Source organism: Sebastes fasciatus, chromosome 20 (assembly GCF_043250625.1).
Source record: "Sebastes fasciatus isolate fSebFas1 chromosome 20, fSebFas1.pri, whole genome shotgun sequence".
NCBI lineage: Eukaryota > Metazoa > Chordata > Actinopteri > Perciformes > Sebastidae > Sebastes > Sebastes fasciatus.
In genome coordinates this window covers 22,869,905-22,886,602 of record NC_133814.1, presented here as the reverse complement: position 1 = coordinate 22,886,602, position 16,698 = coordinate 22,869,905, and the positions used below count along the sequence as shown (strand labels likewise).

General features: G+C 41.7%; 1 protein-coding gene across 1 annotated transcript; it reads right to left on the bottom strand.

Moving 5' to 3' along the window:
- Positions 1-509: 509 nt before the first annotated feature.
- Positions 510-13,018, bottom strand: trim8b (tripartite motif containing 8b). Its single transcript, XM_074618888.1, has 5 exons — positions 10,900-13,018; positions 3,399-3,494; positions 3,019-3,284; positions 2,792-2,907; positions 510-2,684 (listed from the first exon to the last, which is right to left on the bottom strand). The coding sequence occupies exons 1-5, from the start codon at positions 11,503-11,505 to the stop codon at positions 1,990-1,992; spliced, it is 1,779 nt and encodes a 592-aa protein (XP_074474989.1). The 5' UTR covers positions 11,506-13,018; the 3' UTR covers positions 510-1,989.
- Positions 13,019-16,698: the final 3,680 nt, after the last annotated feature.

Genomic DNA, 16,698 nt, shown 5'->3' with positions numbered 1-16,698 from the left:
CTACATGAAATAAGGCAGGCTACTTAATGGTCAAGTAGGCCCATGCTCAGATAATTGCCTCTTCTACAGTATATCTCTAGCACTTCATCAAATAATTAACAGGCCTACAGTTCAACAAGCCCACAGTTTGTGTTTTTACGGTTCCGGTTTGCATCCCTATAGGTCATACAACATTTCCATCCTACAAAATGGCCTTGAACAAAAGGACGCAATGTCACATTTCTGATGCAGGTAATTCATAAATATTGATCAGAGCTATGAGAAACTGTAAACAGTGTTGAGCGACGTAACAGTTTTCAGTCTGGTAGTGGGATGATGTACTAAAAATAACAGGGAAGTACGCTAGAATAATAACTTCTCCATTCCCAAACAAAGAGCAGCAGTGTTTCTATTGGCCGATGGGAGCATATTTACGCACAATAACCCAAATACAGAATATCGCCACCCTTATCTTTTAAACGAACATGAAAAAAAACGGGATTTGCACATACAGACTTGACAGCAGAGACCGGTTTAAATTTGTTTGTTTATTTGGAACCCTTCTCCAAATCACGTCTGTAATTTTTCCATTTCACAAAATATTTACAAAAAAAGATACTTTTATGTTGTTGGTTTGTTTTTCTCTTTATGTTGACTGTCGTTAACGGCTCCTCTTTAGGATGATGACAATTGCTTACATCTCGCAGCAGTCCGGTCTTGTTCTTTTAGAAAAGGTTCATGAAAAAAATTCCTCCCACCCATCTTTTTCTTCCACACACTCATTTTAAAACTGCATACATTTCCCCCCCCCCATTGTTCTTCTTTTGAGTGCTTTAAAAAACTCTCCCTTGCATGCTTTCAGCTGCAAACAGGAAGCCAAGAGCTTGTGTGCTTATTGAGAGGAAGTGACATCTTTGCCCTGCAGGAAGTACAATTACAGCATCATCAGATCCTCCAGATGCTTGATTGGTTTGGTCTGTCCAGTCTTGTCCTTTTTCTCTAAAATTAGAGTCTCTCTAGACAAGCATGAAACCTACAGATGTACCAAATAACACATAGTCATCATAATTACTAAATGGAAACAGTCTTTGTCAGAAGAAGATTTTCTGTCCAGTGGGAAGCCTGATAGCAGGAAGGGAGTGCTAGGAATAAGAGCCAAATTCCCAAAACTCTTTGGGCCACCGGCCCTTCAAGATGCAGCTCCAGTGTCCCCCTTTGGGTCAGCATCTGTAGTCCAGGCATAACAAGGCGTCCACAAGTGCATTGTGGGTGTTCCATGGAAGAGCGTTTTGTGTTCAAGCCGTACGATCCATCCCTGAACTCAGCAAAGAAAAGGAAGAGGTGCCATGACGATGAAAATCAAGAGACACAAAGGGACCGCAGTCCCTCTTTAAAAAGGGTCTACCAAACAAAGTGGGCAGAAAAATATGATGCTAATAATAACATAAGGCAATCGACCTCAGTACAACTGGAGGGGTGATTATATCAGAGAAACATGAGGCGCTAAACTGGAAAGCTCAACACTGTTTTATCTCTTTTCCCTTTAGCGCCAGTGAGAAGCCATGAAGAGGCGTTTTCTAATAAAAGTTCATTTTCTATCAATCGGTCTCCTGCTCTATAAATAAAAAAAAAAAGATGCATGTCCTCCTAGGCCTCTCTTGTTTCTTGTTTATGTGTAAAATGCTGAGCTAAGTTGTGCCAGAGTGAGCGCGTTGGCTTGCATTTTACGTATAATACACTACATGAAACACTGACTGAAAATAAAGAAAATAAAAACACAAAAGAGATCAACCCTGCCCCCGAATGTTCTAGATCTGTGTGTGTGTGTGGATATAATTCTTAATATTTTAATGTGTGTATAGTATAACTGTGTTTTTTCCGGTTAATAAGACGGTAAAGGTGTGCTATTTTGGTGCCTGTCTCTATATCCAAGTGTTTGTGTGTGTGTGTGTGTGTGTGTGTGTGTGTGTGTGTGTGTGTGTGTGTGTGTGTGTGTGTGTCTCTACTCTGTTAACTAGTGACATAGTGCTTTGTGGAGGGCTGCCCATACAGCCCGTAAAAATCGGCATGTCTGTGTGTCTGCGAGGCGTCTATCCAGTCCCTCACTGCCAAACCCTGCATGGACGGACCTCCAGAGGCCAGGCCGGGTGGAGGCGGGTAGTCTTGGGCGCTGACCCAGGGGAAAGAGCCAGAGCGCGGGTACGGGGGATGGCTGCGGTGGCCCGACACCGAGGGCACTCCGGAGCAGTAGCAGTTATCCATCGTACACACCAGGATCTTACGGCCGCCGTATTGTGGCAGCACGGCCTGCTGGGAGGAGTGCGAGGAGCTGCTGCCTCCGGGAGGAAAGTGCGAGGAGCCGAACACGGAGCCTGAATGGTGGTTGGTCAGAGAGCCGCTTCCACTTCCTGTCCCGCCGCTCTCGCTGATGTGAGGTGGGCCGCAGGGGCCGAGAGGCTGCTGATTGGTGGACTGACCTTCTCCAGAGGCAGAGCCGGAGCCCAGGTAGGGCTGTTTGGCTAACGATGAGGAGGATGATGAGGAGGAGGAGTCCTTGAAACCCGGAGCGGCGTTTTTTCCGACGTTCCCGTTTCCCTCTGGGAAGGCAGTGGAATGTTTCCGTTTCTCTGCTCCAGAGCCGGAGCTCTGACCGCTGGGATAGGCAGGAACAGACTGCAGGAAGGTCGACGGAGGGGTGAGGGGAGCTGAGAGAAAGAGAAGAGGTGTGAAACAAGAGAAGGAACGTGGTAATTAAAATAAAAACACATTCATGTCCTGGTTTAAAACCTGATAAATGTGTTTGAGATCCTACCTTCCAGCGTTCTCTTCAAGCTCTTCTCTCTTTTTGAGATTTCAGAGAGGAATAGTTTAGAGTTTAGATTCCCCACTTTGTAAGGAGGGAGACTGCTGCCCACACATGCGTGAGACCTGCAAAAAGTGCCAAGAGATGTGCAAAATTTAAGATAAGACGTCAGCTTTGAAACATCTCCTGCGTGATATAAACCCACAGGCAAGAATTTTTTAAAACTTTGCTCTCACCTGTCTGTGAGGATTTTAACAGGCTTGGTGTTTTTCATGAAGCTCAGCTCCTCCGCCTTACTGAAGGCTGTGTGGATGGAGCTCAGCAGCTTCTGGGCCTCGTGGCGCTGCTCACCAAGAACTAAAACCTGGGCAGCGTTCTCCTGGCAGAACCGAGCCTGAGCACGGTCCAGAGCCTCCAGTGTCCGACCGAGATCCTCCTCCAGGAGCTGGTGCATCCGCTGGTACTGCAGACGCACCTCCTCTTTCAGCTCACACACCCTGTCCTGTAGAGAAACAAATATTCAAATGTTCCTTTGTATTGTGCAACGCCGTGTAGAATCTCTGAGAATGTGCGTAGCTGCGTTGACGCCCACAGATTTCAGGTTGTAAAAACATACCTCCACCACACACTTGTCAGAGTCGAGTTTGCAGAGCTGCTCTTCGATCTCCTGCACTCGTTCCTCCACGCGCTCCTGCTGTCTCAACAGGCTTTGCTGTGAGGTGAGAAAGAAAGAATGAAAGAATAAACCGTTAAAACCATTACTCACTAGTGCAATGCGAAAATGTGGTGCGGGAATACGGAAAATCTGCGTGCAAATGTAGACCGGGTCGGGTGCGAATTATCTGCGTTACCGTGTTCCATTTTCGTCAATGAGGCGTAATGAGTTGCCTCCTAAATAGTGCCAGTGTTCACTCCACACAACAAAAACCTATCCAGACAGAGAAGGTGTAAGAGGCTTACATTAACTACACAATACATAAACTAATCAGACCCCAAATGTGATGCTAACGCTAGCTCTTGTGGCTAACCCCGTTCCGTGACCAACATATAACATAAGCAAGTGCATATTAGCAACACCATCTTCATTGTATCCCAGCTGCTGGGCGATCTGCTATATGTTGTTCTACTGGCTTTATGCTCACTGTCGTCACGCACATACAGTCTGTCAGCCCGGCGTAACGTTAGCGAGTGTCCAACAGGCCGTGTGTGTGTGGGGTTGTCGGTGGCCTTAAAGCTGTGAACGTAGCAGCGCAGTGTGTGTACAGTTTATTTGTTGGTGAATTAATGCTACAACTCCTCAGGACCCAAGCCAAATTCCCATATCCTGCAACACCGGCTCAGAATCTCTTAAGGTGGGCTGTTAAGGTGGACCTGCTTTTCTCCTTTAAGTGACAAGCCGCTTCTCTGAGTTTTGCTCAGCTTTTTATTTCATTTTTTAATATTTCTATTAACCGCTTAACCGATAGCATTAATCGATTTAAATTCTTAACGTCAGTTAACGATTAAATATTATTAACATCCCTAGTAGTAGTGTTTGTCGTATATTATTGGGTGTTGAGAAGGGGACGGCTCATTGTTATGCCAAAACACCAATAGTCCAAAGAACTGACCAAAAAAAATAACATTAGTCCGACAGTTTGTTACCCCGAAAACAAACCCCCATTGTTCCAAGGCAAACAGAAGCACATGGCTAATTATTATGCAGAATGACGGCGATCAAAGGATTTCATTGGTCAAACATATATTTACGGAAATCTGCTGAAATCAAGGTCCATCTAAATATTCTTTTCCCTGCACAAATGTTCCTTAAGGGTGTGAAAGCATTCATGAGAACCCACAAAATCAGTTTTTATAAACGTCCGTGCAAACTTCTCGGATGAAAATCCGTCTTGGTGTGAAACGTCTTTTAAGCTTTGGGAAGTTGTGACCTCAGCTAGTCGCTAGCATCCCCTCCCCATGCCTGAGATATTAGGATCCGGGAGCCGGCTAATTTAGTCTCCAACCAACACACAATCCCTGTGGGGGAGGAGGGAGGGAGTGCTGTCATAGCAACCAACAGCTATTTTGTGTTTGCATTAGTGAGTGTGGACTAATGTTGGGGGAGCTGGGGGCAGAGATAGATAAATGGGCAGAAAAAGCTCCAGCAGCTCTCCTCTCTGAGCTTTAAAAGTTGTATTCACACAGTGAAAGCTGCTCTGGCAATGTTGTGGCAACAACACTTGTTATTTCTAGGACGACGATGGCATGTGAACAACAGCAGACGCCCGCTCGGGCAAAGCTGAGATGCCTATCCGGCTCAGCTTGAGGCCAAAATAAATTAAAAACGTAATTAATGGCTCCATATGAGAGCAACAATCCTTTATGTTGCTCCCTACATCGTATAAATCTGAGAGGAGGAATGTCATTGACACAGATTTGCTAATCCTTCATGTTATTAATATTTAATGTGAGATATGAATAATCCTCAGTCAACATTTAATGATAGAGAATCATGCTGATAAGATGGTACAGAGCTAAATAATGCTGCTGCCAACATGATCCAGATTCAAATAAACAAGAGTCTACAGTATTTAATGCTAATGTTAGCATGCTAACATGCGCACAATGATGCTAATGTGCTTACACTAAGCAGGTATAAAGGTAACCATCTCAGTGCAGTGTGTTAGCATGCTAACATTTGCTATATAGCACCAAAGTGAAGCTTCAAACCAAAGTAGGGCTGCAATTAATGATTATTTTTTATTATCAATTAATCTGCCATTCATTAATCGATGAATCGATTAGTTTAATGTTTAATTTTTAGTCTGTAAAAAGTAAAAAAAAATGTAATGTCTGACAGGGACCATACATATGTAAATTGATTGTAATGTATGATGTTGTATTATGTATTTTTATTTCTTAAAAGCCTAACCAGGGACAAGGTCTGCAAATTAGCTGGAAGTCCTACATACATCACATCGGTTGCATTTTATTTAAATATAACAATGTCTTCTGTCCCTGTCAAATAAATAAATAAATAAAAGCCCCCCAGTCTATATGAAATAGGGCTGTCAAAGTTACGGTCATGGCCATTTCCAAAGGGGTCCCTTGACCTCTGACCTCCAGATATGTGAATGTAAATGGGTTCTATGGGTACCCACGAGTCTCCCCTTTACAGACATGCCCACTTTATGATAATCACATACAGTTTGGGGCAAGTCATAGTCAAGTCAGCACACTGACACCCTGACAGCTGTTGTTGTCTGTAGGGCTGCAGTTTGCCATGTTATGATTTGAGCATATTTTTTATGCTAAATGCAGTACCTGTGAGGGTTTCTGGACAATATCTGTTATTGTTTTGTGTTGTTAATTGATTTCCAATAATAAATATATACATACATTTGCATAAAGCAGCATATTTGCCCACCCCCATGTTAAGAGTATTAAATACTTGACATATCTCCCTGTAAGATACATTTTGAACAGATACAAATTTGTGATTAATTTGCGATTAATCACAGTTAAATATTTTAATCGATTGACAGCGTTAATATGAAATAACCACACAGTAAAGCCTATTTTTTTATACTCCTGTGTGAATTCAATACTTGAAAATAAATGTAGACCTAGCCTATATCGTGATAGAAACGACATAGAAAAATATATACAATAAACATTTTGATATCATATCACCCAGCTTTAGTCGAGAGCAAAGTGGTTAAAATAAGAGATTAAATCTATCATTAATCCCACAAGTCAATAATCAGTTGTTTTTCACAAGCTGAAGGTCTGTTCACGTACCATCATCATCGTCATCATCATTTAATCATTCCAGCTAAAGAGCAGCTGATTTTATCATTAGTGATCAGCTGCTGTAGAGCTCAACAGGAATGAAAACCTGCTTAGACTTGGGCCTCAGTGGCACATGGTTGGGAAACCACTGCCCTAGATATCTCTAACACACACACACACGGCATGGTTAGATCCAGGACTGTGACCTGGTTGTGCTGATTGATTGAGTTAGGCTCCGAGCAGAAGCCAGGGGAAAAACAGGGTCGAAGGAGCCGAGGCTTCCCAGAGGGGGGTAGCATCTAAATGTATGGGATACCTTTGGGGGAGAGAGAGGGGGGGGTATAAAGAGGGGAGGGTGCTCTTTAGCTGTCATTTCACCACAGCGTCTTTTCCATCAGAGCCACCAGAGCAGGAGAGCGGGGCCAGAGGGAAGGTCGGTCCTTGCCTGGAGTGGCTGGTGGATGGTGTGAGAGGTGGATTTGGTGGGGGGGGGGGGGGGGGGGGGGGGCTGTCGGACGTGAAGAGCAACGGGGGGGCGCTGTGTGTGTGTGGAGAGGGAGTCCACTCTGCATTCCTTGATTGCATTCAACATGGAGGATGTTTTCACTACCGTAAGGGTTAACATGGCTAAAATCAATGTCACAATGTAATAAAGATTATTTTTCTGATATCTACACACTCGGTTCCCCAAGGAAATCATTTCGCAGAGGTAGTTGCCACCAAGATCTTGTCTTGTGAGCATTTTATTTAGTAGAAGATGGTCTATAGCCACTGCTCTTTATTTATTTTTAACGATGCTAGTGGAGGTTAAAGCCCGGCCGAAATGTCAATTATTTGCTTCTCAAATGTCAGGGTTTGATGCTTTTATTTGTCTTATATAGGGCTGTCGATCGATTAAAATATTTAATTGCGATTAATCGCAAATTAATCACACATTTCTTATGTGTTCAAAATGTACCTTAGAAGGGAAATTTGTCAAGTATTTAATACTCTTATCAACGTTGGGAATGGGCAAATATGCTGCTTTAAGCAAATGTATGTAAAGGGTAGACTCATGGGTACCCATAGAAACCATTTTCACTCCTTTGAAAGTGGTCATGACAGTCATATGATACCATCATCTCCACTCTAGCTTTAAAACTGAGCCCGCTACAACCTCCGAAATATCGATTGCATTAATGCATTAAAGAAATTTGTGGCGTTAAAACGAATTTGCGTTAACACGTTATCGCGTTAACTTTGACAGCCTCGTTTTATATGATAGTAAATGTAGTCTTGGACTGTTGGTTGTAAAAATAAAAAAACAAGACATCACCTTGGACTGTGGGAAATTATAATGGGCATTAATCACAATTTTCTGATATTTTAGAGGCAATACAATTTATTGATTAATCAAAAAAAAATAGTAATCAGATTATTCGATAGTGAAAACAATAGTTAGCTGCATCCCTACTTTTGGTTTGGGACTAAATATCTGCAAAACTAATCACATTTCCATCAACCTCCACCCTTCTTTACTCCTCCATGACAGTTAACTGAATATCTTTGAGTTGTGGACAAAACAAGACATTTGAGGATGTCATCTTGGGCTTTGGGAAACACTGATTGACATTTTTCACCATTTTCTGACATTTCATAGACCAAACAACTAATCGATTAATTGAGAAAATAATCAACAGATTAATCGACAATGAAAATAATCGTTAGTTGCAGCCCTAGCACGAAGCGCTGCTGTCCCTAGCATGCTAACACACTACAGGATGGTTAACTTAGACCTTTTTCACAGCAGACATCCATTCATGTTTACAACATGGGAAGTCGTGTACACAATATGCTTGGCGTTCAAGGCGTCACAACACTGCTGCTAAGCAACGGCAATATTAAAGTTACTGTCGGCGTCTAGAAGCCACAGAGGCTAACAATTTAGCAAGCTAGAAAGCGTGGTAACATAATGCAGGAAATGCAAAGGCATAATGACAGAGGAAAAAGAAGAGGCCGTTGGGAATATCAACATTTTCCTCAGACATATTATAACATTACGAAGAAAAACAATATACGACTAACACTTCAATATATTAATTTATTATGCATTTAAAAATTAACATTCATGACCTCCGCCATTTCTGACAACGTCAGCAAACACGTCACAACTCGTAAAGTCGGAGCTTTCAGAAACTTTCCACTTACGAGGTCGTGAATACCACAAGAGGTAGGCGTTCATATGGACTCTTCTCGTGAACACGGTTAACACGACCCCATTTGAAGGCACCATAAGTCAAAAGTCTGCCATGAAAAAGGTCTATTGTGAGCATGCCGCCCTAATTAAATCGGGCTCTACTTATCGCCCAGTCTGATTATAGATGATGTGGCTGTAAACGTAAAGTAATTTGGTAACACAGCTTTTAGATTCAGACCAGGTCCCACCCAATGGCCTTCCTGTGCCCCAGGTGACTGATTAACTATACATAAAGCTGAGTCATAGCATTACCAACAGGAAATACACCCGAGCATGACACGGTTGACACCTAAACAGGGTGTTGGGTGAACAACATGAGTCAGTCAGCAGTGAGGCCTTCACGGTTCTCCCTCTGACTAAGCTGCCCCCCTTTAATAAGAAAGAAAGGGGGAGGAAACCAATTCGACCTCTGCCCGAAACCGACGACAGCGAGCACCAAACCCCCAGGAAGGGAAGAGGTTAATAAAAAAGGCCCAAGTAGACCGCAGAATCAAGTGACGAATCACTTTAATCCCCCTTTCCCTTGTCTCCACTCCCCCCCACCCCTCCCTCACAACTGGCGATCCCTGAGCTAGGATGCACCTGTGCTGGGGAGATAAGGCCCTCTGAGGGCCCCTCATTGTTCCACCCTCGACTGCATTGTTTGTCATTCCAACAGATGAGAACGGAGGTTGGAGTGGATCACAACTGAAAAATGCACAAGACTCTCAAACGGGCGCTTAAAAAAACACTCAAAATGCATTTGTGTCTTAAAATGGGAAATTCTGTTTTTGATAGAGTGAAGTGATTTAGTAAATATGAACAATTGAGAACTTTGAACCCAAATATCTCCACTTAAATGTCTTTTATTTGGCTAAAAATGACATAATATGCCCTTTGTTCTGGTGATATTTGCTTGATGACTACAAAGAGGATGAAAAATTACCTCCCTGGCTACGTGTGAAGCTACGTTTTGGTACTTGAAGGTAGGGCTGTAACTAACAATTAATTTCTTTGTTGATTAATCTGTCGCTCATTTTCTCTATTAATCGATTAGTAGTTTGGTATATAAAATGTCATAAAATGGTGAAAATTGTCAATCAGTGTTTCCCAAAGCCCAAGATGACGTCCTCAAATGTCTTATTTTGTCCACAACTCAAAGATATTCAGTTTACTGTCATAGAGGAGTAAAGAAACCAGAAAATATTCACATTTAAGAAACTGGACTCAGAGCATTTAGACTTTTTTTTCTTAGAAAATGACTCAAATCGATAAATCAATCATCAAAATAGTTGGCAATTAATGGATTAATCGTTGCTGCTCTACTTGAGTGGGCACTTAGCCACCACTTATTGATCAACGATGAATTGACAAATTCTTGCAAGTTGGGCCACAACTAATGGTTATCTTCTCGCCCACAGAGCAGGATGCAAAAACATTAATCGATTACTTTCTCGATTAACGTTTTAGTCTATAAAATGTCCTCAGAGCCAAATGTGAGGTCTTAAAATGTCTTGTGTTTGACCAACAGAAGATATTCAGTTTGCTATCAGAGAAGATGTTATTCACATTTGAAGATCTGGACCCAGTGAGAACATTTTTGCTTAGAAAATGTCTTAAATGATTTATCGATTATCCAAATAGTTGCCTTTTCTTGGAAGATGTCTGACTTCCCTGATGAGCCAGTGATGAAGTCGAATCACTAGCTTTAATTTTGTGATTTTTTCAGAGTGTGTCTTCACCCTGATTGTGTTTGTTTTAGGGCTGACCCGAATGCTTCGAAGATTCGACCATAGCCACGGTATTCAACCTCCAAATCAGTATTCAAATGTAATAATAATGTATAAATCCCCACATAGTCCATGAAATAACACATTATTCATTATTCATATTCAACATTAAGTATTATAAGTTATTCTCAGACGAATATCGCTGTTTGTTATGTGTAGAGGTGCGTGTGTGTACAGTAGACTGTTCCGGGCACTGAAATGGTTGGAGATGGAGACAGAAAATGTCAGCCTGAAGCTTCGAATACCTTCGAATATTTCTCATCGAAGCCTCGAAGCCCAAAAAATGGTATTTGGGACAGCCCTAGTTTGTTAAATGTGTGTGTACGATATATAATTCTTACTCTGATGTCGTTGCGTCGCAGCTCCACGTCAGTGACGGCGTGTCCGTGGCTGGGGTGGCATCGGGCGAAGCAGCAGTACTGGCACACCGCCGTCTGCTCGGCCTCGCAGTGGTACAGCCTGTACTCGTCGTGCTGCAGGCAGGTCCAGGCCTTCACCGCCTCCGCCTCCACCAACAGGTGACCCAGGGCCGAGCACGGCTGCTGCAGGTGCGTCTGGACGTGGGACTGGCAGCACGGGGCGTTGCAGCGCAGGCACACCTTCACGGCGGGCAGCGGCGGGCCTCGGCGGCACAGGATGCACTGCAGCGCCGGCGTGGTGGCCTTCTCCACGCTCAGGGCGTTGTACTTCTCGACTATGTTGGACAGTTTGTGGTTCTTCTCCAGGCTAGGCTTCTGCGTGTAAGCATGATTGCACTCGGGGCAGCGGGCCAGCGTAGAGTCTTTGGCCCAGGCCTCGCTGATGCAGCCCCGGCAGAAGTTGTGCTTGCAGGGCAGCTGGATGGGATCTGAGAACACGTGCAGGCAGATGGGGCAGATGAGCTCCTCCTCAAAACAGTTCCTCCACGTCTCAGCCATGTCAGACGCCATCATGGTGCGGGCAGGCATACACTAACTTCTTCCCCCACACTTCTACCAGACCCCTCTATAGGTCCTCGCAGGAAACTGTCTGTATATTTCAATCCCTTGTGACCAAAACTCCCTGACAGATGACGAAGTATTGCTTATTGCTGCAGCATGAAGGCCAGAAAATTGACCAGAGAGAAGGCTTCGGGCGAGGATGACAACACCTTTCAACACACACACACACACACACACAGCAGGGGCTGACGTTATACAGATTACAGTAAACGCTTTCCTTTCCTCTAAATCAAACAGACCTGCCTTTACAGCCTCTATATGTTTATAGGCCTATACAGGAAGCAGGTTAAAACCATGAAATGCAAACAAGGCACAAACATCTACATCATATGATGAATCTAAGCACATGAAAAGATTTTTTTTTTCCTGGCTGAGGAGAGGGAGGCCCTTACCTTTAAAAAAGCTTCAACGTCGGATTATGACTGTTTCAGAGCAGAAAAAGCATGACAAAAAGGACTCACCACACCCTGATTACTATTCACACACAAAGACAGCTTCTTTTTTAACCTGAATCTTGTTTTATCTGGACCTCAAGGACAATTCATCCAGTCAATAATCACAACACAACGCACTGCTTTTTGTCTGCTGAATCATAAATAAGCACCTGCAATTTAATTACACATACAACCAAAGAGAGGTTGTTTTTTTACAACACAATCCTCCAAATTCAACATTAGATGAATAAGCTATGTGGCACACACCAGTCTCTCTCTCTGCATATCTGTACACAAGGCCTCAGCTTTTTTTCTCTCCTTCCTCCTACCAGGTTACACTCGACAACAAAGGCCTTTATAATCTCATTAAAACAGGAAAATCATACCCAGGGCCTCATCATTTTCCAGCCTGTTTACTGCATAGTTAATGGTTTTTAATAGTCTGAGTCCTCCTGCGCACACAACAAACACAAAGGCTTTTTAAAAAGGATCCGCAGGAATGTTGGCTGCAACCAATCCAACTCCAACAACATCAAATATCTCACTATTATTCAGCTTTATATTCACCTTTATTCACCTATCTACCAACCAACATGATCTACTTCCTTATCTAGATTATTAAATACCTCAGACGTCACCTCATTATTCTCTCTACCAACAGCTCAGGTAATAATAACACACGATTATTATTTAAAAGCAGCCATTTTTGTTGTATATTTAACTATAAATATAAAAATATAACCCTCCTAATATCTTAAAGGAGACGTCTCTGTTCTGTCCTTGTTAGCTGTCATCAGCCATCTTGCTTTTTTTTTTAAAAAGAAGAAGAAGAGTAACCGCCGCTGTTCGAACGCACTAACGGCTATTTAACCGTCATTATCACACATATATAAAACCTCTTTCTGTCGGTATTGTAGGTCCAAACGGGAGGTTTGTTCGTGTCCAAACGGGGTGTTTCTGGTGTCCTGGTTTCGGTAAAAGAATCCAACACGGTAGAGGAGAATAATAATCGGTGTTTTCTCTCTTTCTTTCTTTCTTTCTCTGTGTGTCTGTATCGGTCAGGCTTTAGTAGAGAGAGGAGGAATGCAGCCGAGCTGGACTGAGCTCTGAACCAGCGTCAAGGTAACCGGTGGAACGGGGCACTTCCGGTGAGCCTTTTCAAAATAAAACTAACTGAGTTTTGAATGAAAGACTTTATTTCGAACATATAATAAATAAAAACAGATACAAAATAATAACAAACAAAACAAGAGTTATAGTGTCCGAAAAGGAGTAGGTAGAAGAAAAACTTATATTACCCTACCCCTTTCTCACTTCTCCTCTATTAACTCATATATCATAGAATGATAATATAATATAATATAAAAACTATCCCAGATTTATTTACATCCCAAGTTGAATATATGAACAGCATCCCAAGTTTATTTACAACCCACAAATACATCCGGAGTTAAAAAGTATATAACCAACCTTTAACACAACTCTTCTTCAACCATATACCTCACAAAAATATCTTTCTTGTATAGCTTTTTAAATTGATTTATATTTGTGCTCCCCTTCAACCCATCACCTAACCCATTCCACAAATCCACCCCACAAACTGAAATACACATACTCTTCTTTTTTGTACGAACATAATGCTTTTTAAAATTAAATTTTCCTCTTAAATTATAACCCCCCTCCCTGTCACAAAACATTTTTTGAATATTGCCCGGAAGTGAATTATGTCTTGCTTTAAACATAATTATTGCGGTTTTAAATTTGACCAAATCCATAAATTTCAATGCATGTGACTTCAAAAACAGTGTGTTCGTGTGTTCCCTATATCCCACATTATTTACTATTTACTAGTTAAAGCAGCAGTGGGTAGAAATGGAGCAAATATAATTTAAAGGTCCCATATCATGCTCATTTTCAGGTTCATACTTGTATTTTGTGTTTCTAGTAGAAAAAGTTTACATGCTGTATTGTTAAAAAAACAACTTTATTTTCCTCATACTGTCTGCCTGATAATGCCTGTATTTACTCTGCTGTCTGAAACGCTCCGTTTTAGTGCATTTCAACAGAATTGCATTGCTAGGCAACAGTTTGGGTCCATGTTTACTTCCTGTCAGCTGTTGTCATTCAACTTAAGATCAACATCAAGAAAACAGAAGTCATGCCCCTCAACATGAAAGAACCACCTGTCATAAAGCTAAATGGACAACAACTGACATGTATGTCATCTTTCACATACCTCGGAAGCCGGGTAACATCAGATGGTGGAGCTGACCAAGACATTATGGCCAGATTAGGAAAAGCAAGGACAGCATTTCTAAGACTTGGAAACATCTGGAAATCAACACACTTAACTAGAAACACCAAGTTAAAGTTATACAACAGCTGTGTACTATCTGCCCTTCTATATGGTGCTGAGTGCTGGAGAATGACTGAAAAAGACATCAGCAAGCTTTCTAGCTTTCACAACACCCGCCTCAGAAAGATCATGAGGATATTCTGGCCTAGAAAGATCACAAACCATGAACTACACCAAACGACAGGGTGCTTGGACATGGAAACAATATTGATAAGAAGAAGATGGAGATGGTTTGGACATGTATTAAGGAAACCATCTGATGACATGACGAAAGTGGCATTGCGTTGGACACCGGAGGGAAAACGCAAAAGAGGGAGGCCCAAAACAACCTGGAGGCGAACCATCGAAGGAGAAATGAAGACGAGAGGATAAAGCTGGAACAGCATTGAGAAGAAAGCAAACAACAGAGATGAGTGGAAATCCTTAGTCCTTGCCCTATGTGCCACTAGGCGCAACAAGGACTAAGTAAGTAAGTAAGTTGTCATTCACATACACTGCAACAGGAAATAAACTGGGACACATTTAGAATGTTTACGTTTAAAACCGTGAAATGGTCTATATATTTAATATTTGTGACTTCACAAATGGACAGAAAGTAGTGAAGTATAAGTACTTATAAAGCAGTGATTTTAAGTGTTATGTGTGAAAATGAGGAACGTGGAGCATCTTGTGAAGTTATACTTTGGTTTAGGTTTCACAAATAATTAAATACTTAATCTTTTGGCACATCAGCACCACATTATCATCAGTATCAGGACCTTGAAAAGACTGTGCAAGAAACTGTGTTTATTCCGAAGAAAGAACCACAAGGACTTGGGGGAAATTTCCTTTTTTATGTAGGAGGAAATTACTTTTTTTTCTCGTAAAGTTATGACTTTATTCTCGAAATCTCAGATTTTTTTTTTTCCCTCAATGTGGCCCGAATACTCCGTGATATAATAGAGTGCTGCAGCGATGACGTACTCCAACCGGGAAGTTAGCTTTGCCCTGGGTTCCCTTGATAAAAACCCAATGGGATTTTTCAATTGTTTTTTGGGTTGTTGCAAAAAATAAACTCTGTGGCAAACACATGTTTATGATACTTTTACGTTTTGTTCAGCAAGATAATCTTCACGAATGAACACCACTTTTATGATTTTTGAAGTATGAATGCAATCGGCAGGAGTAAAAAGCTAACGTTAGGCTATAAACTAACAACACCTGGTTGCATGAGCTTGAGTATACACAACGAGGCTGTAAAGGCGGACGAGTCAGCATGATGACGTTTAGTAGTCTCATTTAGCCACTTGTTGGCAACCACCTTTTTAAAATCATATAATGGCTTCAAAATTCACGAGTGGGATATTAACTGACATATTTTATATCGTAGAACAAAACGCTTGTGTTACACCACAGACCTTATTTCAGGCATCTAACTAAAAACCCATTAAAAAAAAACATTGACTTCAAGACGAGAGAACCAGATGTGCTAAAATACTATTTTTTAGGACTCATTTAGGACTCATTCCTGTAGCACTCTATGGCATCTGCAAGATTTCACAGATCAGAGGAAAACAACCAATCAGAGCTGATCTGGAGCCTTGCCGTCTCTGAGCAGCTGTCAATCACTGGTGAACTCCGATCAAATGGTCAAACTAGGCAGCGCTGATCAAATATGAATCAATATTCTGTTACTGTAATGCCTATTTATCGCCTCAAATGTTTTCAGAAACATCTTGTAGTGCACGGTTTAGCTGTAAAATGAGAAAGTTTGTGCCCACCAGCTGGAGCAAACTTTCTCATTTTACAGCTAAACAGTATCAGTATCTTCTCTCTGGGCTTATAACTGAGACCGTTACAACCTAAAAATCGCCAGTTGCATTAATGCGTTAAAGAAATTAGGGGCGTTAAAACAAATTTGCGTTAACGCATTATTATCCCTTTAACTTTGACAACCCTACTTTGTGCACATATCATATCTTTTATAATCATTGTATTTTTTTAAATGTACAAATAAGTAAATAAATAAATAAATGCACCAGCTTTTGAAATAGGCACAGGGGGAACAGCAAGACATTTTGGCCTCCCAGTTTTGTAATTATATATAATTACTTGTGGGCCTTTTATGGATCCTCTCCAGCTGTGAGGATTTCCCTCCACTGCATTTTCTTTACTCCATTTGTAGCTTCACACATTATGTAGGAAAGAAACTCCACCTGTTTTTGGGATCGGAATGAAGCCAATGCATCAGAAAAGCAAAAGAATTGTATATTTTAACCTGCTTCACATGACTCAACCATACTAACCAATGCATTGTTTCATTCAGATTCAGAATAAAACGCACAGTAACCAGGCGTCACCGTGACATAGTGGTCTAGGACAGACCCCATG

Excerpts from the sequence above, each read along its gene's own strand:
- trim8b (XM_074618888.1), bottom strand. The coding sequence starts at position 11,505 with ATGCCTGCCCGCACCATGATGGCGTCTGACATGGCTGAGACGTGGAGG. Across the intron at positions 3,495-10,899 it reads TGCGACGCAACGACATCAGA|CAAAGCCTGTTGAGACAGCA; the intron begins GTAAGAATTATA and ends CTCACCTCACAG. Across the intron at positions 2,685-2,791 it reads CTTGAAGAGAACGCTGGAAG|CTCCCCTCACCCCTCCGTCG; the intron begins GTAGGATCTCAA and ends TCTTTCTCTCAG.